At 52.1% G+C, this 24,349-nt stretch overlaps 1 protein-coding gene across 3 annotated transcripts in view; it reads left to right on the top strand.

Moving 5' to 3' along the window:
* The window catches only part of ADGRD1 (adhesion G protein-coupled receptor D1), a 122,736-nt gene that overhangs the window by 35,519 nt on the left and 62,868 nt on the right, over window positions 1–24,349 (top strand). For all 3 annotated transcript variants that reach the window (XM_035706431.2, XM_049101763.1, XM_025473550.3), the window contains 5 exons: window positions 2,742–2,801; window positions 5,456–5,573; window positions 6,642–6,752; window positions 8,436–8,511; window positions 13,460–13,601. In XM_035706431.2, coding sequence (XP_035562324.2) covers window positions 2,742–2,801; window positions 5,456–5,573; window positions 6,642–6,752; window positions 8,436–8,511; window positions 13,460–13,601 — 507 coding nt within the window. The remainder of the gene's footprint in view (window positions 1–2,741; window positions 2,802–5,455; window positions 5,574–6,641; window positions 6,753–8,435; window positions 8,512–13,459; window positions 13,602–24,349) is intronic.

Genomic DNA, 24,349 nt, shown 5'->3' with positions numbered 1-24,349 from the left:
CACGGCCCCCGCCGCCCCCCTTCCTCCCCGGTCTCCCCGCCGCCCTACCTCCTCGGCCTCCCAGGAGAGCGGCTCCGGCTGCCCACAACCCGCACCAGCCCTGAGTATGTGCAGGCAGGTGGCCGCCTGCTTCACTGCGGGTGCCGGGTTCCGGTGCTTGGTCTTCCCGCACAGCAGGGGCCTGCGGCCGCAGCACAGTTCCGTGTTACCCAATGGCGGGGACAACCCGCCCCCAGGCCCCGCGCCGGCAGCCGGTGCCTGAGGGAGTCCACGAGGCCACGCGTCTTGACCCGGAAGGAGAGTCTTTCCCGCGGTCCGTGTGCAGACCTCCCGTCGCAGCTCATTGGGCGGAGCTCGGTCACGTGACCGCCGGCCCAGGGGAGCGGGCGGGGCACGACGGCTCAGCCAATCACAAGGAGTGTGGGCGGGCCCGAGGCTGCGGGGCGGGGCCGAGGCTGCGGGGCGGGAGCACCTCTGGGTTCAAAGGTGCCGAGGGTCCGCGGCGTGTGGGGGACCCAGGCCAGGGCCTGTCTGTAGCCGAGAGGGGGTGCCTGTTGGAGCGTAGGCGCCACTGCAGGTCAGCACGGCAAACTTCCTCTGGAAGCTCCGGGTTCCTCTCTCCCCTGCCTCTCCCTGGGCCACCTGGCCTTGCCCGGGCCAAGTGCTCAGGGCCCGCAAGCGGGGCGGGGAGCAGGGACGGCGGCCGGTCCGTAGCGGTGGCGGCTCGCTGCTCGGAGCCCCGGGTTTGACCTGCAGGGCTGCCCCTTCCGCTTGTGCAAGGGAGGCCCCGTACCTGGATCTTACGTGCAGATTTGTGAGGCGCATTCAGCCTCGGGCCCTCGGTTTGGGACTTGTGACGTGGACCTCAGTGGAGAGATCTGACTCCGGGTGTCCTGCAGAGGAATCCTGCAGATTGGCCCCGAATCCTGCCCATCTCTGATTCCATGAGAAGTAATATCTAATTTTCCATGAAGTCCCCTGGCTTCTCAGCGCTAGCAATCGGGCAGGAAAATGGTGAGAAGTCAGGTCCTGTGCCAGGTGATACGGGGGCCGTTAGCCACATCCAGCTGGGGAGGGCTTGAGCTGTGGTCAACTCAGACTGAGATGTGCTTAAAATACACGCCAGATTTCTAACACTGAGGACACAGAAAAGAATGTAAAATATTGAATTGATAATTTTTATATTAGCATGTTGAAGTGCTATTTTAGATATATTGGACTAAGTAGAAATTACTTTGTAAAAACTAATGAAAATTAGTTTCACCTTTTTTTTTTTTTTTTTCTTTTAGAGTATGGCTATTAGAGGGGTACCTGGATGGCTCAGTTGGTTAAACCCTGACTCCTGGTTTTGGCTCAGGTCATGATCTCAGGGTCCTGAGATCCGGATTCTCCTCCCTCTCCAGCCTCCCCCCGGCTCCCCGCAGCTCCTGTGCAAACTTGTGCTTTCTCTCAAAAAAATTAAATAAAATATGGCCTCTAGAAAGTTTAAAAGTTGAAATGTGGCTCACATTATATTTTTATGTCACCAAACTGCTCTAAAGTACAAGTCAGCAGTTTATAGCCATTAGGCCGAATCTGTGTTGCCTGTTTTTGTAAGAAAGTTTTATTGGAACATGCTCATTTAGTTATGTGTCTGTGGCTGCATTTTTATTACAATGACAGAGTTGAGTGTTTCTGACAGAACTGTATGGCCTTAAAGCCTAAATACTAGGTGATCTTTCTTTAAGGAAGTGCTGACTCCTGCACTAGATTATAAATTTTCCCCACTAGACCTCAAGTCCAATATTTTGTTCATCCTTAGTTCTTAAGGCTTTGTCCTTCAGGGTCTTAATAAGTATTTATCAAAGATAATAAAGGAGTGAGGGGTTTTGATGATGTATTCTCTAAATATTTAGTGTCTAAAAGTGAGGAAGAATGTGATTTTTCTGGAAATGGCAGTTTGGTGGAAATGTGGGAGATTTAATTCAGGCTCTAAGTTTAATTCTGTGTCTACAATAGAAGACAAACAGTTAAAGGCTGATATGAGTGATGTAAATGAGGGACTAGACTAGGTGTCAGGCAGTAGGGAGTGGCGAGGACTAGGGTACACTGAGGAACACGTTTGATTAAGCTGCTGCTTCACTTTTGCCAATGGTGGCCATGTGGGACTGTGGGTTAGGGGTGGTCAAAGCTTCTGCTTTTCTCAAAAGAAGCAGGAAATTAACATTTTCATTTAAATATTCCAATTTGAAAATGTCAAAAGCTAATTTCATTTTTTTTAAATGGTGAGCCAAACCAAATATGATTTTAAGGTGATTTGACCAAAGGTCCCCAAGTAACTTCTTTATGGAGAGGTAATTTCCAATGAACACATGTGGTTTTATGTCAGCTTGGCTTCTCTACCCAAGGAAAGCATATTCAGTGGGCCATGATTTGTTCATCCGTTCATTCATTCATTTATTCATTCAACCGTCATTTACTGAGGGCTGCTTCTATCTCCTAGGCACTGTGTGTGCCTTAGTCTCCATGACTAAGCTGAATGCTTATCACTGATGAATGGATTGTCACAGGGAACAAGTAAGATAGTAGGCCTGAAGGACCTTGTAAAATATAACCCAATATGCTGATATCAGCTATTTTTGTTTATTACTACATGTAAAATCCAAACCAGCCATTGCTTAATAGACATGGAGTAATCAAAGGTCTTGAGATTTTGAGGATTAAGGATACATGCTAAGAAGTGTCATTTTGTCTGCCTTTAGGCTTTCTTAAAAGCCATGGAAGAGGTTCTTCAACTGCCCAGTTGGATTGATGTATCAGAGGTAAGAAAAAAGAACATTTTGATCTTCAAAACGTATGCACTTTGGGAACCACTGTGACTTCCTAGAACTGGTGTAAATATGGCCCAATTCACATCTTGAAGAGAAATGATGCATCTTTTAGTTTTGTAATCTGAAATATTAGAGCACATTTTGACCAGATACAACTGATGTGAAGTACCATGTCTTCTGTATGGCTCAAGAATGTGTCAGTGATACATTATTCTCCTCAACACCAAGCAAGGAAATGGTTGCATTTCTTCCTGAGTGTATACTTGGTTGACCTCTGTTTATCATTTTTAAAAAAATTTTTTTTTAATTTTTTAAAATTTATTTATGATAGTCACAGAGAGAGAGAGAGAGAGAGAGAGGCAGAGGCAGAGAAACAGGCAGAGGGAGAAGCAGGCTCCATGCACTAGGAGCCCGACGTGGGATTCGATCCCAGGTCTCCAGGATCACGCCCTGGGCCAAAGGCAGGCACCAAACCGCTGCGCCACCCAGGGATCCCTCTGTTTATCATTTTAATAAGATATGTTTTACCATCACATTGTTCTTGAGTAGTAATAAAAAAAAAACATGTTTTATGTTTAAAGATCACTAGATTAAGTGAAAAAAGTAGAACACGTGACAATGTGTATTTCATGGTTATAAATGTAAAAACCAAAAAAGCTTCTTTTCCCCCTGAACTCCAAAGAATTAGAAAGGAGAATAGAATTTTTTCTTTTTAAAAATAACTTAATTGATCCTACTATTTAATGAATAAAACAAGTTAATATGTTGTGAAGGTAGAAACTGTAGATAGTAAAAAATGTATAAAAGAATAGATACCTGAAGTCCTAAGGTGGACCACGACCCTGAGCACACCCCTTCCCGTTCTGCTTTTATTTCACTTACCTGCCCACATAGTCTACAAATACGCTGTGTGTCTGATTTAACCTGGTTGTCTTTGACTCTGCAGGACAGTTTCCACTGACAGTAGGGAGATCAGTCAGGCTAGGCTAGGCTATGCTGCAGTAACAAATAGACCCCTGCATCTCAGTGGCATAGCACAGTTGAAACTTACTTCTCACTCATGCAAAGTCTGGAGTGGGTCCGAGGAGCCTATCAGTCCAGTGACTTTGGGGTCCTGGCTCTGTCCATTTTCTGATGCTGTGGTCTTAACATGACTTCCAAAGTCCAGCAGTGGGGAGGACTCTCAACTGCCTTGCTTAGCAGAGTTGCAACCACACCATTGTAATATTAAAGTGCTCATTCTCCTGATATCCTATAAGGTTTAAAAAATATTTGCCAGTTTGAGGCAGAAATGTTATTAATGAGATTGCTGTATGGTTTACATTTAATGAACTTTTTATTTAAACAGTTTCAAATGGAATGAGATGGAGTTAACACTAGCAAAGGGAGGAAAACAAGGGATTTGAATTTACAGTTGATCTAGTATTACCTAGAAACAATTTCTTTTTTTTAAAATGCACAACCATCCAGAGGGACTGGAGGCTTCTAGAGGGACTCTGTGTACAGAACTGCGGCATGGGGAACCCCCAAAAAATGGCCAGTGGAGGACCTGAGCAGACCTATTTTATCAGCATCATTATAAAGTAATTTTTTCTTAATGTTCTGCCACAAAATATGAATAATCATGAAACTATTCAGACTTAGGAAGGCTCTAATGTGCATTCAAGAGAAGGTATTAATCAGCTACTGCCCACAGAACTACAGAGAGACACAGATTTCTATGTGTTTAGCCATGCTCTGCTGATTGAAATCAGGCCACAGGCCTCAATGAAAATGTCTAAAATTGGCCTCAATGTTCTATTCCCAGCTCATTAGATTCTCATGGAGTGTGCATCTGTGAGAGAGCGCTAAGGATCCTTAGCAGACAGATGCTTTTCAGAAAGGCAGGAAGGAGGCAAAGGGCATGATGGCAGAGAGGCACAGCCACCGCACACCCAGGGCACTGAAAGGTCCTGTCCCTGTAGTGGTGTGCCTGACGAGGGCCCATCAGCTGGATCTGAGCTGCTGCTGAGATATGGAATGACCAGGAGGGACCCCTGGGATCCTCTCTGTGTTGGGGAATCAGAATGAGTGAAGATGGCCTTTGGAGGGAAGGGATGCACCAGGGGGTTTGAAGAGGCCAGAGAGGATTTGGGGCGCTGGCACCTCCAAAGCATCCCTCCCCTGCATGGAGAATAGGATGAAGCTTCTGGTGTCCTTGTTCTGGAGGGCATTTGGGGGGCAATCAGCCCTCTCCTCCTGAAACGGAAGGGGGCAAGGTGGGGGCTGGTCAGAGCTTTGCTGAGGTGAGTCCAGAGGGTAGCTAGCACCAGGTCTCTGTGACCTGTGTCTAAGCATAGAAGCCTTGTGGCTGACGGCCAGGTGACTGGGATGTCTGCTCTCTACCAGGTCAGCTGGGTGGGTGACCTCACTGGCCACTTCTTTGCCTGTGAGAAGGGTAGTGCTGTGGGCTCTCCCCTGCTCCTGCTCATCTGCTCATTGAGGGGACAGGCGGCCTGCCTAGGCCACCACAGACACAGGGCATTCTTCCTTTGGAGGGTGCTGGTGGTGTCAGGGCCAGGCTGCATGTGTTTGGAGGGTAGGCTTCAGAATGGTCACTGTGCAGGTTCTGTTTTCTCAGTTTCCTTGTGTTGTGTTGTTTCCAGGACAATGCTATGGTGGTGGGCTTGATAGAGACTGTTGACACTGTCATGGGCCACATCTCTTCCAGCCTGGTCACCAACGAGCCCCAGGTCACCATCATAGGCTCCTCTTCCATGGCAGGTAGTTGTCAGCTGGGTGTGGGATGGGGCCTTTGGTGCAGGGGCTGGGGACTCAGGAAGGCAGCTGGCCTGTGAGGTTTGCTCTGACGGCCCCGTGCTCACCTACACACGCCTGCATGTACACATCTGCATGGATGCACGCATACACTTGCACGTGCGCACACACAGTGTACACACACTCACACACAGGTGCCCACACACTTGCACAAAGGTGCAAACACGTGCAGGTGTGCACGCACACAGGTGCACACACACACGTAGCAGTAAACACACCATCAGCTCAGACCTCTCTGCTTTCCTAAACTATGTTGCCCTTATGCAAAATTACACTTTGGAGGGGCAGTGAGATTGGGGCACAGGTGGTCAGCTGTGATGTGGACGCAAAGTCACAGAAGCATTTGATTGTGACTTGGGAGCCAGAATGAGCTCATGTGACAGTTCTTCTGCTTAGAACAAGAGTCAAAAAGCAGCAGCTCCTTTGGGTGCCTGTAGAATAAAAGGTGCAGAATCAGGTTTCCGAGGGCCGCCTGGAGGCTTGGTCTAAACCTGTTTTTCCGAGGTAATTGGTGTATAGTCCCCCACATGCTGACTTAATGGCCCCTCCATTTGAAAAGCCTTTATCTCAGGAGCTTTGCACTGCTAATACTCCAGCACAAGAACCAAACTCTGGGACACAGGCCGAATGTAGGTTAGTTTTAGTGAACACTTGTCGGCTGAGAGTCAATCTGTACATGACACTGGTGGCTGGAAGGCCAGCATCTCCAGCAACTTCTTCATCCTGTGTGTCAGGAGGAAGCCCTGAGAGCTGATGGGCTGCCCGGAGGGAAGGAGGGGTCGCCTCAGGCCACAAGCCCCTCCAGCGTGTGGGTCTGATGGTTGTGTCAGCCATACAGTGGAAATGACTTCCCTGGACTCTTATTTTTTAGTAGGTTGTCATTGTCTAGAGGTAATTACACTGCCCAGGGGAGCTTGTTCTGTTAACAAAAGCAGAAGCAGATGGGGTTTTACAGCCTAATTTCCTGCGCTGTGGAGCTTACTGACTGGCTTCTTGTCTTTGGCTTGTTCTCAGAGTTTTCTGTGGCCAAACTCCTACCCGAGACCATAAATTCCTCCCACTACCGCTTCCCAGCCCAGGGGCAGAGCTACATCAAGGTTCCCCATGACGCTTTCCGCAGCCAAGGTGAGTGCTGCTGCTGAGCTACCCCAGGACCCCCGGGACTCAGCTGTCTCAGGTGTGGCCCTTGTAGATATGCTGTCAGCTGTTATCTGGTGGAGGACCACCCTGGAGCCTGCTTGCCTATTCCTGCAGGAGTGGCTCTGGGCCAACATTTCTCAGGGTGTCCTGGGAAGTGCCTGAGATCTCACTCAAAATGCTGATTCCAAGTGTACCCCAGCCTGGTGAACTGGGACTGGAAGGCTGGGAATGTGCATTTGGACAGGCTCTCTGGGTGATTCTGGTTCACTGTGAAGGACACCTGTGTCCTCCCAGATTTGCACAGTGATGCGTCAGCAAAATGTGAAGAGATGTGGCCACCTCACCCACCCCGTGCAGGGTGGCCTCAGGCTAGGTGAGGGGTTTGTCTGTCCAGGGGTCCAGGTTCTACTTTCATCTCAGGGGGCTCAGGCAGCCGTGGCCATTTCTGCTGTGGTGACAGTCCCCTCTGGTCCCTTGAAAAGTGAATGCGTCCACAGGCTTGTCCCTCAGGCAGCCTGAGGGGAGTCTTGGATTCTCAGCTCCTGACAATCTGTCCAGATGATGTGTGATTCCCAGAGTTCTGCCTTAGAGACTGGGTACCAAGGGCAGCCTAGGTGGTGTAGGATCACGGTTTCTCCTCCCCAGCAAGGAGTTGTCACCTGTGTGAAAGGTGCCTGGAGATGTCAAATGACACTCCTGACACATGGGGGGAACCCCAGAACGGGGGGTGTCTGGAGAAGATGCTAAAATCTGACATGATCTTTGGTCACCTCGTACCACTCAGCTCGGCTGCATGATCTAGAAATCCATGGTTTTTCACACTTAGCAGGGTGGCAGCCTCATGTGCTGCCTCTGTGGCAGCAGAACTTATTGGTCACAAGGACCAACTGGCGGCTGGAATTCTTGGTTCAGCCAGTTGCTGGTTGTTACTGAACCTGCCTGTGTTACAGTCTCCTCATCTATAAAACAGGGATAATGTTAGTACTGGACTCATGATATTGTTTCGGGAATTGAATGAGCAAAGCCCAACTACCTGGCACACTGTGAGAGCGATATGATGCTAAGTACATTCCTGAAATTCTAACATGTTCACGAATATCCCCGCCCAACTCCAGAAGCCAGTTCATCCCCTCCTTCCCCAAGCATCCTCTGCTAAGCTAGTGCGGGACACAGCACAGAACATGATTCCTGTTTCAAAGCCATCAGATAGCAGAGGTGGGATATAGTGGAAAGGCAGGAAGGACACCTGTGTGGTCACCACCACTTGTAAATCCCGCACCCGCTGCCTCGCTCAGGTGTTTACGGGGCTGCAAATGCTCACATGACAACAGCAGAGGGGACATGCTCACCCAGAGGACAAGGCTGGACACTGGCGCTGTGTGACAGATTGCAGGGCCTCTTGCCTTGAGAACCTGTAGCATTCCTGGCGAGGCAGGCTCTCCCAGGAGCCGCAGCATCTGCGTGTCTGGAGTCAGTTCAGGGGAGGTGCGGGTGGTCATTGCCACGGCTGCGTCCAGAGCTGCCGGGTCACAGAGATGCTCAGGCTCACAGAGAAGCCCTCACTGCCCCCAGGAGCCCCCTGGTTGGAGTATGAGGGGTGGGGCCCGTGGGCTTGGCTGGGGCGGTTCGCTGGAGGCTGATAGGTGTTCGGCCCCTTTTCTTCCCTAGCCTGGGTCACCATCGTGGGCCTTCTCTACCATAGGATGCATGATTACCTGGACAACATCCTGCCCGCCAAGACCACGTGAGTGTCTGGGGGTCACACAGTGGGGTCACAGTGGGTCACGACGGGGAGGAGGTTCAGCGGGCTGACAGACAGTGGCCTGGGGACCGCGTCGGCAGCCAAGGACCTGTGCCTTCAGCGCCTGAGCGCTGCTGCCCACCGTGTGCTTCGGCCGAGGGTAGGGGGCCGGGAGGGCTGCAGGCCATGGCTGAACCCCGGACTGGGACGGGGGTGGGAGAAGTGTTTCTGACCTGCTCGCTGCACCCCCTGCCCATGCACTCCTCCGTGTTGGCCCCTTTCTGAGCAGGGCTCTCTGCGGAGGCCTGGTGGCTCTGGGGGCTCAGGACCCAGCCGTTTGGGTGCCTCAGGTTCCAAAAGGACAACAGCCTCGTGCCCGAACATGGGCGTGGAAACTCAGGGAGAGCTGTGATTGTCCCACTTGGATCCTGTGCCCATCCTGGCTCCCCAAATCACAGTGGCCAGAGCACCCTGCTCTGTCATTGGCTAGGTCTGCTCACGTGGCTCTGTGGACACTGGTGGGGGGGGGGTCTGTGATTGGCCCGTTTGGGTCATGTGCCCATCTGGCCTCGCTCATCGTGGTGGCCCCATCACCTTGGTCTCTCACTGGCCGGGTCAGCTCCTGGCCCTTGTGGCCTCATGCTGGGTCAGCTCACCCAGACCATGGGGAGAGGCTGGTCCTCGGAGGGGAAGGGCTCCTCTCTGCCCCTGTCACGGGATCCCCCTTCCCTGGCTGGGCAGGGCCCCTCTTCTAATGCCCTAATGCCTGAACCCGTGAAGGCTGCTGGGTGCAGGTGCCCCTCTTGCCCTGCGCAGTGGGCTCTGGGTGCTGCCATCTGCTGGGGCGTTGGAAGCAGCAGCCCTCTGAGCCGCCTCCAGATAAAGGATGGGTTACAAGTGGCTTGTAGTGTGCAGATAGTTGAGCCCGACAGCATGTCCCTAGGGCAGCCCATGCCCCATCGCCCAGATGGTCACAGCCTCTGGGGAGACGGCGGGAAGATGATAGCCACGATGTTGCTGCGGACAGGGTCAGTTGCCCCAGGAGAGCCTGCACTTGAACAGGTTTCCTTATAACCAAAGAAAAGGAACCCGTCACTAACTGTGTGAGTTCCAGAATTCTTTTGGAGAATTGTCGAAGGGAAATGCCATCATCATCACAAGCTAGACAGGCTTTCCCACAAAGGGCCAGATAGTAAATATTTTCGTCTTTATGGGCCATAATGTCTGTGTCAAAACTATTCATTCTGCCCTGGGAATGTGAAAGCAACCTCAGATGATACATAAAGGAATGGAAGGGGCTGTGTGCCAATAAAGCTTTATTTATGAGACCACCAGGCAGCCACCCAGGCCTGCATTTGCACATCCTCCTGCTAGATGCCCTGTTATGTCAGCACTAGCTGGAATGGATGGGGGAAGAGGCTCATCGTGGTGAGCCTGCTGATGTATCCTGCTTTGGGGAGTCCAGGGATGTGCTTGAAGCTTGGCAAATAGGACATCCCTCCATCTCAGGGCCTTTTAGCCTCACCTCCCTGCTGTCCTCATTGCCTCAGGTGCCCACAGGGAAGGCACTCAGGAGGCTCAGAATCTGTGCTGCCATGACCTGGGTCACCGTGTTCTGCTCCTCTTGTCCCTGCAAGTCATGGGCTCTGAGACTCAGACTCTCACAGGCATATGGGCCCCCCCTCACAGCCCTCTACCTAGCATGAACACCCATTGACATGCTCAGTTGGTTTCCCAAAGTCAAAACAGAAATATTTTACAATGATGAGAATGTATTTTTCATGTGTGAAATCATCAGCTTGGGTGAAGTTCTAAGGTCAACACTTAATGCAAAGGTGTCTTATTATCAAAATTAACCTTGAAAAAAAATCATCCAGATAGCTCATCAAGCACAGTCCCTATATGTGTTGTGTTCTCTCCTGTGGCATTTGGACTGGGACAGAATTGACCAACAGTGTTGTTATTAGCAGCACAGAATTGGGTGCTGGGCACCTGGCCTTCTTCTCCCAGCGGGGCCCTTATCAGTGGTGTGAACCTGGGCAGTGCCTGGCTGTGTTTGGCAGTGTGCTCCCCTCTGGATTAGCAATGATGATGGTACTGAAGTGTGAGGCTGTCATGAGCACTAAGTGAGTTAACTGTTTAAACAAAGCTTGGTGCTATTATCACCTCATAAGATGATTGGGCATTCCTGCCATATTGACTGTAAGATAATTATCAAATTCCATGCACAGTTAGGAGTAGATGAGTAGATGAGTAGAATCAGCAGATAGCATGCTGGTGTTCCTGCTCAACTACACATCTGAGTCCCTTCCCTTTCATGCGCTGTAACCTTCATGCATTTGTGGTTTTTGTAAGAATGAAAGGTGCAGTGGGATTTAATGTCCTCTCAGTCCCCCTTTGGGGTGGGGTGGAGTCAGTGCATGAGTTTAGTGCATGAAGATGGGGGTCAGGGATGGGGTCTCCATCTTTACAGCCAAGCCTTGGGTGGGCCACGCCAGGGGCCCAAGCAATCACTGCCAGGGGCAGCGTCTGAGTGTCCTTGGGTCCTAGGGGGCACTTAGCCAGTCCCTGCTATACCGCCTGCACGCGGGGGCTCTCACCTGCCCCGTCATGATGAGGACTGCTCAGCTCTTACTGATGGTCATGCTGTGCCAGGCAAGCAACTGGGAATCCAAGCTGGGGAGGGAGTCTAGAGATGCTCCAGGTCTCAATGTCTTATTGGCAGACTCACATGTGCTTCAGATGAGTAAGTTCCCACAGGTTTTGGCTTGGCTTCCTTCCCTGCACTTGATCGTCTCTGTAGAGTAATGCCAGCCAATTGGTACAGAAGGAATGACAGGATCAGAAGGACACCATCTTGCAGCCCTACCTGTAGTTAGTTACCTATCAGGCAAAGGTCACCCCAAAGGGGGACTGAGAGGACATTAAATCCTTTCATTCATTGGGCGTTCATTCCCTTCAGCCAGCTGGCCACTCTAGACATCAACAGTGGGACGTGATGTCTTATGTCCCCTGATGTGATATGGTGGGAGGGAGTTAACGAGGCCCGTGGAATAATCCTACCCCAACACTTGGTCTGAAGCTCCTCATGAGGAACCAGCAAATGTAAAGAGCCATTTTGCAAAGTGTGGCTGGCACTGTTGAATGCCCATGGCATGATGGAGAAAGAGCTGTGGGCCTGCAAGGATGATCTCCTTAGCAGATACATGGACCTTATCAGGACCAGCAGAGCTCTGAGGCAACAGGTGGGGATTGGACATGGCATCACAATACTGAAGCAGTGTCTGATGGTGCTGTGGTATGGTGGGGGCTGTCTCTAGAGTTAAAAGGTACTTGCTGAAGTACTCAGGGGGAGAGGTGTCATGAGTGCTTCCTCGGGGCTCAGCAGGAGTGTGTGTGTATGAGCCTGCCAGTCGCAGCAAATGTGACAGAATGGTAGGGGATAGGGATCTAGGTGAAGAGTGAGTGTCCACTGTCCTCTTTCTAGCAAATTTTCTGTAGGTTTGAGAAGGAGAGGGGCTTGAGTTTAGTTATTAGGTAAAACTAGTCAAGGGAGAAGGAGGCTCGTATACCCAGCCCCCAGAGACCGGGTTAGGTGTTATGAAGGTGGCTGTGTGGACGCAAGCACGGGCAGAGGGAGAATCCTGCACCAGGCTTTGGGGAGCAAGTGGGAGACAAGTGAGGTCCTGATGAGACAAGACAGCAGCAGAGGGCCAGGCGGCCTATGTGGGCCCAGTGACTCCACATTTCAGGCATCCGAGAGCAGTTTTCCCAAGTCGAATTCATGCCAACAGACGTTTGCTGAATACTGACTGCGGGGCTAGGACTGTGGGGCAGCGAGCAGGGCACGACTTCAGACAGGTGCTCATCCATGGAGTCATACAAACACTGCACACATGTGCCAGGCCCTGAGCTTGGGCGCTTCCTTGAATCCTGTACCCCATCTTGGCCCTGAGTATCACTTTGACCTTGTAACTGTGTGAGGCAAGGACCGTGTATATCAGGCAGGATTCCTTTGATTGGGTTGTACATGTCGAAAAAGTGGCTTAAAGTGTCTTCGTGAGAGGGCACTTGGATCATGTAAGCTGCAGGGTATACAGGCACAGTGGCTTCAGGGGCGGCTTGATCCAGTGCCCAGCTGCTGTCACTCAGCTCTGTCTCTCTTCTTCCTTGGGATGGGCTCCTTTCCTAGTTCATCTCTCCGCTCATGGCTGTAAGCCACTGCCAGGGCCTCCTCCTGCAGGGCAGACACGTGGCAGAGAGATATGAGGGTCCCTGACCCAGCATTTTCTATCTGAGTCCTTTTGCATCTCCTTGGACCTTCCCAGATCACATACTCACCTCTGGACAATCACCATGGCCCGAGGGAGGCCGTGCGCTCCAGGTCCAGACCTGGACAGCAGGGCTTACTCCCCAGCCAGAAGTGAGGCAGGGGGCAGTCACATGGAGGAAAGTGTGGGCCTTTCTCAGGAGAGTGAATGCACACTGGGTGGCAGAACAGCAGGTGCTCACCACACTACCATTTATCACAGCATTTTATAAATAGGAGGTTAAAGTTCAGACGGGGTGAGTCCCTCACCCAGGGTCACACACACGGCTGAGCAGGTGAGATTGCTAAGAGTCACACGTGGTGCCTTGATCCTTCTGTTCTTCAAACTCCCTGAGCCATGACTTCTGCTAAATTATCGACTGGGTGAGGTCAAGGGCCCCAGGTTGCCTGGGAAGCTGGCATGCAGCCCACTGATGGAGTCCAGGCAGCACCAGGGGTAGATCCCCCTGTGGGTGCCAGCATCCAACCTTAGAGAGCAGCGTGTACCCCACTAGACAAAGTTCCATCCAAGGAGGATTTCAGTCTCAAAAATCTGCCTTAACATTAAGTTCCAAGTCCTGGTTCTGGCTGCGTGCCCCTCCCCACTTCCCCTTTTGTAATGATGTTTCTTTCATTTCCAAGGATTGCAGAGGCAGCAAATTACAAAAGCCACACACTGTCTGCAGTCAGCTACCTGATTTCTCTGGAGGTGTCCCCACCACCCGTGCTCTCCCAGAACCTGTCAGGAGCTCCTCTGGTGACAGTCCAGCTCAGGCACAGATTGGTGAGTGAAAGCGTACGCGGCCTCACTTCCCTGCTTCAGTGTCACATAGAGGAAGCCAAGGAACCCGGGGCTGGAGAAAAAACCTCAGATGGCGTGGTGCTGGCCCTTCTGTCTCCTTGGAGGCCTTTCGAGGGGACAGTTCTCACACAGCCGCGGGAAGTCCCTCCGACGGCACGGGGTTGGCCATGCAGGTTGACATTGGGTGGAAAGGCTTTCGCAGATGTGTGTGTGTGTATGTTTCTGCTTCATGTAAATGTCTTTCCTGGAGGAGGGGGTGCGGCGGTCAGCTCTCACTCATCCCGAGCATAGCCATTAGCAACGTGGAGTGCTGTGTTCTCCACAGGAAACACACTTTGGGGATCCTTGGGTGGCGCAGCGGTTTGGCGCCTGCCTTTGGCCCAGGGCGCGATCCTGGAGACCCGGGATCGAATCCCACGTCAGGCTCCCGGTACATGGAGCCTGCTTCTCCCTCTGCCTGTGTCTCTGCCTCTCTCTCTTTCTCTCTGTGTGACTATCATAAATAAATAAAAATTAAAAAAAAAATTTTTTAAAAAAAAAGGAAACACACTTTGCAGCTGAGGGTAGGTCACGTCTACACTGTTCTGATTGATAAGTTCTTGGTCCTGCTGGATCGTGACTGGAATTCTGTCCATATTTCCTGCATTGCTGTCCGTGGCAAAGAATGACAGGTACACCAGGACACGGATATGCTCTGTCCTTTAAACAACACACAGCTTCTCTTGTGCCAGTATATGCCCTGACTACAGTGTTGATTCAGCAGTGAACGCCATGCTTTTCAAGGCATTTATTTAAGAACTCACTGGGATTTTGGTCGTTGGAGTCATGCTGAAGATATTTCCCTCCAGGATTTTCCATTTTGTTTCATCCATCCCATCCCATCCCACCCTCTAACCTCAACCAAAGACCCCTGCGTACCAGGTTCAGGGCTCCTCTCACTTGCCCATGTGGAGGTGTGCTTTCATCCCCTCTCTTTGCTGGGCCTTTCCTACCCACCTGCACACGCAGTCCCGGCCCCAGAATGCCTTGCCACACAGCATCTCTCTCTCTCTCTCTCTCTTTAAAAAAAAAAAAAAAAAATCACAAAACATGAAAGCAATTTTCAATTATTGTAAAATATACATACGATTTGCCATCTTAGCCATTCTCAAGTGCAGAGTCCAAGGTCACAAAGCATGTTCATGCTGCTGTGCAGCTGTGAGCACAGCCGTCCATCCCCAGACTTGCCCCTGCCTCGGCACCCACAGTCTGCTCTCTGCCACCTTGAATTTGCCTCCTCTGGGGACCTCATGTGAGTGGAATCCTACACTACATGTCCCGCTGGTTCTGGCTGATTTCACACAGTACCGTGTCTTCATGGCCTGTCCACATTGTTGCAGGTGCCAGAGTTTCCTCTGTGGAAGGCTGAATAACGTTCTGTCTTCGTGTACATGAACTGTGCGTGTTCTGTACCCACCCGCCATGTGTGGATACTGGGTTGCCCCCACCTCCAGCAGCAGGGCTGCGGTGAACCTGGGCGTGTGGGGATCGCTCCCAGACCCTGTGTTCAGTCTCTCTGGGTGTGGGCCAAGCAGTGGTACTGCCAGGTCACGAGTCCTAGAGGACACTGTGCTCCTGCCCTCTTTGCATGAAAGCTGCCCTCCTGAGTACAGAAATGCTCAGAGTGTCCAGAGAGCTTTGGCCCAGCCAGCTCAGGGTTGTTGCCAGTGTGCATTGTCTTTGACATATGGGCAGCACGGGGCCCCATGGAAGCCCAGGCCCCCTCGGCCCCCCTCGGCCCCCTGCCCCTACCTCACTGCTTCCAGGACCCATCCCTTTTGGGGTGCCACCCCTGTACCTGGTGACCTGTCTCCAGTGTCACCTCCTCTATATCCTAACACCACCACATGCATATTTACTTCTTTGAATTCACAGAAATGCTGAGATGTCAGTGTTACTGTGTATACATGTCACTGAGGACACAACCCCACAGTGGCCCCAGGGCCTTGACACAAAGCCCCTGTTCTGGCAGGTTTCCGAGCTACAAGTGCCCCGCAGGGCACACTTCCCCTTGGCCTGCCCATCCTCTGTGCTCCTGGCCACCACCCTGCTGCTGCCCTTCCCTCTGGGTCTGAGCCCTCGTGCCATCGTGGGTTCCTGCCCTCTGGGTCTGAGCCCTCGTGCCATCGTGGGTTCCTGTGTCTGTGTGCCATGTGGGACCTGCTGTGACCTTGTCAGACTGTCCCCTCCCTAGCTCAGAGTCCTTATTCTTAGCTTTGCTGGCCAGGGGCTTCCTGACCTCTGCCTCACTCCATCCCATCCACATGCCCAGACTGATCTTCCCAGAAGCTCAGACCAGATGACCCTACTCGCCTATTTAGAATCTTCCAAGTTTCTCTTAAGAATCTAAGCTCTGGGCCTCAGGGGTGGATCTCTGGCCAAGCTTTCCAGTCTCATTTCCGGTGTCAACCTGTCCCTCCAGTGAAGTGGAAGTTCTGGTCTCGGTGTCGGGGCATGCCCTCCTCCTGTCTCCAGACAGACCCCTGCGGGAGCCCTCTAAACCCTCCCAGCACCATGACAGAGGACTGTGCATCCCTACCCTGGAGCTGGCCCGTGGCATTCTTGAACAGCTGCCCTGGGCCTGTTTGGAACCACTGATCCCTTCTTTGCAGTACCTGGCATTGAACTTTGGTGCAGGGCAGCAGCTCAGTACAGCCTGGTGGGTGAAGGCTGCACTGCAAGTTGGAGACCCCAAGTGAGTAGCCTTGTTCTCGAGCTGTGCTGTCTGTCGTCTGCATTGCTCACGGTGTTCTTTGCACAGAGAGAATGCTCACCCCTGGGGTGGAGGTCCTGCCACAGTGGGAACGCTGCTGCCATGCAGGAGGATGAGCCCAGAGGCTGTGGAGGTTTGATGCGGTGCAAGATAGAGACGTTTGTAGTGCTTCTGTGTTGAGGGTATTATCATGTGGCCCAGAGATACTTCGAGTCTACAATCAAGCGCTTATAAATGCAGAGAAGGTCTGTTTTGAAAGACTCTGGAACCTTCATGTGTTTGAGGTTGAGGCTACTCTAGTGAAGGCGGAGACCAGGAATCACAGCGGGTTTCGAGGCCCAGACTGGGCTTGGGGCTGAGGGGTGCCGGCTAGCAGGAGTACGGGGACGCCGTCCTGAAGCCAAGGTGGGAGACAGAGCAGGATGGTGAAGGACCCACACCTCGGGGGTGCCGATGAGGAAGACATGGAGCTCAGGTGCTAGGCTTTGTGGTGTCCAGACACCCAGTGAGGTCACATGGACACATGTACCCACACACACAACTCCCATACCCACCGCTGTTGTGTGGTCAGGCTGGCATGAGCCCTGGAACTTGCAGAGAGGGAAGAGAATTTGTCCTATTTATCAGGGCTCCTTCCTTACTGGGGTGCTGCCCCGCCCCCGCCCCTCTGCCTGCTGTCCTACCGTGCAGCCCCACCCCTCCTGCCCTTCCCCTCTTTCAGAACGGGGCTGACCCACGGCCCAACCCCACAGACCCCTCCTTACCAGTGCCCACAGGCAGCAAGGAGGTAACCTGGATCACTGCGTATCGTTAGATTGTGGTGCTGATGTTTGCGTGCTCCTGGGGGAGCCTGCACCTGAGGTGCTTGGGTCTGAGACCCTCCCGTCACACCCCTTCTGTGCAGCACCCTCCTCAGCACCCACCTGATCCAAACTGTACTTTTGGAGGAAGGTTCATTCAAGGGTTTTCCCAGAGAGACTTTTCAACCGATGAGACAAAAACTGAAACATTACCCCGGGTGAGCAGGCCCCGCCAGCTGGTATTTCTACTCAGCTAACTTCTGTGAGATGTTGTGCCATCAGTCTACTGCATGACACAGGATTCCTGCATTCAAAGGGATAATCTCACTGCTGCCTTGGGAAACAAGCTGGGTCAGTTACTGGTCCAGAACAAAGCAAAACTGAAAACAGAGCCCACCTCCCTGATATTGAGGGGTTTTGCTTTGAGGTCCTCGTGTGTATTGTGGTCCCATATGGGCCTGCGGGTGGGGACCCGGCTCAGACAGACGAGGCAGCCAGTGTGGCCGGGCACCTCTCTGAGTCTTGTTCGGTGTCGCTGTGACTGAGGCTGGAGTTGCGTGTGCGTGTTAGAGTCTGGGGTCCACACCCCACTGTGATGTTTACTTCCTTCCCTGGTAATCCAGTCAGCCTCTGTCCTGCGGCCCACCCCTGCTGTGCTGATCTGCAGCCACTGGTGCCTCAGTGGATGTGCTCCCGTCCAACTCTAGGGAGACTGCCAAACTTTAACAGCTCAGACTCCGTGGCCAGGCCGCTGGTTAGAGTCTGTCAAGGGGGATGGGAGCACAAGGAGATACACACCACATGGGAGATATCCCTGAGGACCGAGTGCACAGCTCTCTCGGATGGAGGTGCCGCCATTTTTGACTAAATGTGGGTTGGAATAATGGTGTTCTTGTCAGCCAACATTGCTCACGGCATTTAATCAGAATCCTAATCTGTAGCTCAGGATCGAACTGTCACCTTTCCCTGGTCAGTGATGGCGAAAGGCAAGGCTAGAGAGAAGTAGATTCTCTGGAAACTTTGAAAGTCAAGAAAGCAAGATAAGTACCTCAAAGAGCTAAGTGCTGCCAGTTTTTATTGCTGTTGTCTAAAATTCACTCATCAAATGGGCTTTCACCCCATCTGACTATCTATCCCAAAGACAGACCACGGGTCAGGATTGTCCTGATGCTTGGAAGGGATTGAGTCCCATGACGGGATGAGTGGTGTTCCGGTGGCAGGACTCTGAGATCTGGCACAAAGGGATGGTCTGCCCCTTGGTGTGTCCTGACATTACCCCTGGTGCAGCGTCCACGATTGGAGCATAGACTGTGATCTGGCTGTCCGTGGTGAGTTGGCGAGGTTGCCCAGGTGGGGCAGGGTGGGCTCAGAGGCTCAGGCTCAGTGCCTGCCATCCTTGTGTGCGGCGACCAGAACGTCCATACCCCCCCGAACCAGAAGCCCGTGCTGGTTTGGGATAAGAGCAGCATGGAATATTGGTGGCCGTGAAGCAACTCCAGGGTGAACCCATTATGGGTAAACATGAAGGTATGCTAGTCGTCTGAGAGGCTCATATGTTGGTTCCATAGATACCAGCTCCGTGATGTCGACTGAGCGACCAGCCTGTCTGTGCTTCCCCTTCGTCATATATGATAATAAACATAGGACTGATAATCTGCACCCTCAGGGCCAGTTAGCTCTTGTTCTGCCCTGGTCTTCTGTGCAGAAACAGAGCTAGCCTTGGCTAACTTTCCAGGATACCTCATAGCTCACAGCACTGAGGGGCCTCAGCCAGAGGCCCTGCGGTGGTTTTGTTACTTCAGCCTTGTGAGGGGTGATGCCCTGTGCTCTGTGCCCATGTCTCCAATCCAAACACAAAGCCCCAGGAGGGAGAGTGAGAGACTGTGGCTAGTAGGTGGCAGGGATGCGGGTGTCGCTCCCCCAAGAGCACACGTGGTGCAGTGTCAGTCTGCAGGAGGTGGGTAAATGGGCAGGAGGCCCGCATGCCAGCACTAATGCCTGTGTGCACTTGACAACTGCCCCATCCGGTGGGGAGATGCTGCTGTGCAGGCTGTGGGGCACACATACAGAAGTGTGACAGATTCTGGTGTTGAATGAACAAAGTAGAGTTTCTTAGAGACAAAGAAGAACACTCATCAGAGCCCAAGTGAGGACTGCTGCCCAGGATGCATCACCTTCTCAAAGAAGAGAGCTGAGGCAGGGATGTTTAATACGGGGCAGTGTGTGCTTCTGTGGCTTCAGAAGTCACAAAGTGTGGTGACTGCAGACATTCCAGAAAATAACAAACTTGACTTTGTGCTTTTAGCGCATGCAAGTTTGCAGGCCTCAGAGGGATGGGACCTTCAGCAGATTTTTACTCCACTTTGATGTGTTTCTTGGGGGTTATTTGTTCATGATATAGATGTACAGCGAGTGCTCGGGACAGAAATGGACCCCCTGCTCTGAAGGGTGGGAAGCCCTTCTGACCTGGGAGCACAGGCATGGGGCCCAGCCGGAAACATGGAAGGTTTCCTTTCTCATGAGCAGCCAGATTACCCTGAGTGTCGGAGACGTCCTGGGCTCGTGGATGGAGGCTTTCTTCCTGAGCGTGGGGCCCTGAGCGCCTTCAGGAGCTGGGACGTCCAGGGCCCACGGCCGTGAGAACGTGGCGCTGGGGGCCTCTGCCTTGGTCCTGCGGCTCACGCTGTGGGATTTGGCTTCCTTGGGGTATTGCCACAACTTGTGATTTTGTGAAGAGAAGCCATAAATCTGGCTTTTAAATTATATCTCTGCATTTGTATTGTTGGCAGCTAATTCACATTTGCCTTTGACATTGTCAACTGAAATATACCTGTGGGTTGAAGTTCAGCCAGTAGGTCACCACTTTGTAAGCTCTACTTTTTTTTTAGCTTTTTATTTGAAATGATTTTAAACTTACAGAAAAATTGCAGGACAGTAGACTTTCAGGTACCACTCATCTACTTTACCCCAATGCTACTTTTTTTTTTTTTTTTTAATGCTACTGTTTTAAAGTATAATTGTTGAAGCCTAGAAATGGTGATATTATCTCACCATAGACAGGCTTTGGATTTTGTCAGTTTACCCACTTAGGGCATTTTCCTGTTGAGGATCTGGCTCTTGGGAGCTCCTCCAGCCTGTGGTGGGTCTGCAGCTTCTTTGCCTTCGTGACCTGGTCACTTTGTGGAGCATCCCTCAATTTGGAACAGTGTGATGTCTGCTTAGGATTAGGTTGAGGTTATGGGTCTTTGACAAGGAAAATACAGAAGTGAAATCGGCCCTTTCTTACTATGTCTTATTAGCCTGTATCAGTTTCCTGTGGCTTCTGTAACAAGGCACCACAGCTGGGGTGGCTGAGACAGCAGAGGTGTATGCTCTCCTATTCCTGAAGGCATGGGGTCCCTGTCCCAGACAAGGTGCACTGTTGAGGTCCAGGTGTGGTGTGGGGTCCAGGGGTGGCACTGGGTCCAGGTTCAGGTGCAGCATGGGGTTGAGGTCCAGATGTTGCACGGGGTCCAGGTACAGCACAGGGTCCTATCCTAGGGTGGCAGGTTGTCTCCTCCCTAGGCCTCCCCTGGGCTGCGTCCTCAGGGTTTGTGCCCCATGCGCATCTTCGTCCTGCCCTGTTCTCCTCAGGAACTCAGTCTGTGGGACAGGCCCACCTGGTGACCCCACTTCACCTGTCACTTCCACACACAGTCACATCCCACAGTGCGGGGCTCAGGGGCCCCTGTGTGGGTTTGGAGGGACACAGTTCAGCCACGACACAGGCAGTACAAATGGTCCCCATCATTGCTTGGCCGGGTGGTGGCTGCTAGGTTTATCCCCTTGAACTTATGGTTCCTTTTGCAAATTATAAGTCTCTTGTGGAGGGGAGCACAAAACCTCACAGCTCCTTGGTCTCATCATATTTTCACCATGAATTTTACCTCTCTTGGTGTTACTGCTTGCAGGTTGGCACTGTACTGTATGTCCAGAGGCGATTTTCCATTTCCTTTGTTGCTTCTGTGCTTAAGTGGAGTTCTGTTAGAAGGACAACTTGCTATTTGTGTGCTCGATTATTTATTTATATCAACATGACTCAAGAAGACTTATTTTATTCCATAGGTTGTAAACCAGTGCTACCATATGTATTTTGTTGCTCAGATTATCCCAGCTTTGACCATTCGGAGCCTTTTCCAGTTGGCTTCTGGGTCCTTTGAGATGCCCCTTTATGCTGGAGTCCTTTCTTCCTTTCTGGCATAACAGGTATTCTAGCTTTGTGGAAGCAACCATTTCTCAAGGAGCCCTGGTTCATTCTGTTGGGGAGTGATGTTTACCAGGGTCCAGATGCTGGGTGCAAGCGTACTCACCAGAGGATGGTCTTTGTTCACATTCTTTTTGTTGTAAGCCATACGCCATGCAGTTAAACTTGTTTTACAGAGTTAGCTGGGCTGGTTTTCTTCCCTTCTGAGTGGCTTTATGATTCCCTGATGATACAGTGATATTTGCCTGTGCCCCCATTCTGGTCAGTCTCAGTGACTGACTTATTTGGGGGTATGTGATGGTAACACAGCACGGTCGTAGGGTGAGATGAGTCCTGCCCTGCTCCGTCTGCACCTCTGAGCTTTTGCCGCCTCCCCACCTATACTCTGGAGGTGAGCAGCCCCCCCCCCCAACTTCTGGCTCATGTCCTTTAGTGCTGAATGAATGGACCCGTGTGTTTTCTCACTGCTCCTGCTCCCATGAAGGGGAGCATGCTATAGAAACTCTTCTACATGTTGCAATTTTTGCTTTATGGGGAATCCTGGAAATTGCTGTAAGCCACCTCTTTTACAGCTGTGTAGTATTCCACTGTGTGGCTTTCTTCAACTATCTTGGGGTCGGTTTGGCTCCTCTGCTGCATCTAGGCATTTGTGCGGTAAAGGAACCTGCCCCTTCCTTTGGGGAGTGGCCAGGCCTTTTGCGAATGAGCTCTCTCAGGCCTGCCCCTTCCCTCCCTTGTTGCTACCCTCTGGCAGCATTCAGGGATGGTGGAGTGACAGACTTCAGAGAGAAGGTGGAGATACTTGGTCTCTACAAGTCAGCTAACTCTGAGATGAGCACTTCTGGCCCAGTTCCATCCCCTCCACTTCTCTTGAGATCTACATGTGTGTTTAATTCACCTTTGAAGATGTGACATTATGAACTGTCAACCACAGGTAATAAGGAATGGATGGTCAGTATCTCACCATGGTTTGGGGAGCGGTGAAGCCTAGAATTAGCTGCTCCTGAAGGAGAGGCTGGGAAGCAGTGGGTGTGGACGGCTCTGCTGGGCTGCGTGGGCCTGGGCTCAGTGTGACCTGGGTCCTGGTAGATGTCAGAGGGGGCAGTGGCTTCCAGGGAGATTGAAAACCACTGGGGCACCACTCAAGATGCTACATGCAAGAAACTAAGGAGAGACTATTTGGAGAGGCAGAAAGGTGTCTCTTTGTTCTAGAAGGCTCAGGGCAGGGGCTTTGTGATGTTTCTTGCTGGCCCTTGACAGTCTCTTGCCACAGTAGCATCAGGATGGGCCCAGAAGACAGTGTGAGTGAGCATGGAGCAGGGCCAGCCTTCCTCAGACTCTTCCTGCATCCCCGTAGCATTCAGCGCTCCGGCTCTGCTGGTCTGGATCTGGTGCCCTGGGCAGCAGTGCTGGTGTTCCATAGGCGTCTGCGTTTGTGTCTGCTGTGAAGTTAGAAGGTGCCAGTTTCAAAACCAGAGAAAAAGAAAGGGTGTATTAAAATGCAGTCCTTGTTTTAATGGTTGGTTACTGTAGTTATTTTTAAAAGAGAAAGATTTTGAGCAAAGAATCCCATCTTGAGGAGGGGCAGAGAGGAATTTTTATCATACCCAAAGAGGATGCTAATTGAGGCTTGTCTTCGCCAAGCGTTCTCTAGGGTTTTGGGGCTTTTTCTTTTGAAGGTTGCTTTTGCATTTCTGAGGATGTTTTTGGAGGCAGGCTTTTTTGAATTAAAATGATTCATCTGATGGGAAGCATTTTTCAAGGCCTTCACCCACAGGCTGTGTGGGGTGAGCAGAGAAGAAACACGGGGTGTGCAGACTGTCTCCCTGACTCCGCAGGGGAGGCGGGGGAGGCGTGGTGTGGAGGCTGCAGCATGTTTATTCCAACGTCGGGACCAAGGCCTGAGGCCCAGGGTTGAGGCACAGAATGCGGTGTGGACTCAGAGGGCTCTCCAAGGGACAGTGTTAGCTGGCCCAGCCCAAGCCTATCTTGGAAGTCCCTTAGAGGACAGCTCATTAACCACTCCCCTCCCCCTCGCTCAGGGTGCTCCGTCTGTAGCCCAGTGCACCTCGGGGTGCTACTGGTTACTCTGGATGGTCCTGCTGCAGAGGACAGGTGGGAACAGGAGGCCGGCAAGCCCCGACTGTGTTCAGACCCCGGGCTCTGGAGCATGCACAATGAGGACCCGGCGGGGGTGGGGGGAGCGGCATGACTCTGCCGGTGCTGTCTTGTCTGGGGCTGCCATGGCCTTGGGCCTTCCAGTGCCCTCCAGGGGGCTCACTGGATGTGTTAAGCATTCCCTTCTGAGCCTGGCAGAAGTCTCTCCTCCCAAAGCGCCTGCTTTGCCGTCGGCGGGGGTGGGGGGGTGGGGGGGGTGGGGTGGTTGGTCACTGAGAGTCGGCATGCCTGCATCTGGTCCACCAGGGCGGATCAGCACCAGGAGCAGTGTCCGCAGTGGCCTCCGAGGGACACTGAGTCCTCTGGCGCCCACGTGCCTGTGAGCAGAACAAGGCTCAGATACACAGGCACAGGGTGGAGTCTGAGCTTCAACCTCTGGAATTTGCTTGTCTTCTGGGCATGGATCTCCCAACTCAAAGGGCTCTAGGTTCTTTTGCTCCCCGTCATGTTGTAAGAATTCAGAATTCGTCTTGTCAGGGCTTCCCTGCTGCGGTGCTGTTGTTTCTGTGCATTCCGGGGGTTGAACAGCTTCCCTGGCCTCTATCCTTCTGAAGCTAGCGGCACCCCCGCCCCCGTGTGGCAGCCACTTATGTCTCCAGACCATGTGGGGAGTGCCTGGGGCTCCTGGGGAGTGGAGCTGGGGGTCCTCCTACTGGGGGGCTGCATCACTGTACACAGTAAGGTCGTGGCTCAGCGCTGCTGCCTGTGGTTTGGCTCTTTCTGGGTGTGGACTGTGAGAGTCACTTCTATGCTGCTT

This window comes from Canis lupus, chromosome 26, assembly GCF_003254725.2.
Source record: "Canis lupus dingo isolate Sandy chromosome 26, ASM325472v2, whole genome shotgun sequence".
NCBI lineage: Eukaryota > Metazoa > Chordata > Mammalia > Carnivora > Canidae > Canis > Canis lupus.
This window is presented reverse-complemented; position numbering and strand designations above follow the sequence as displayed.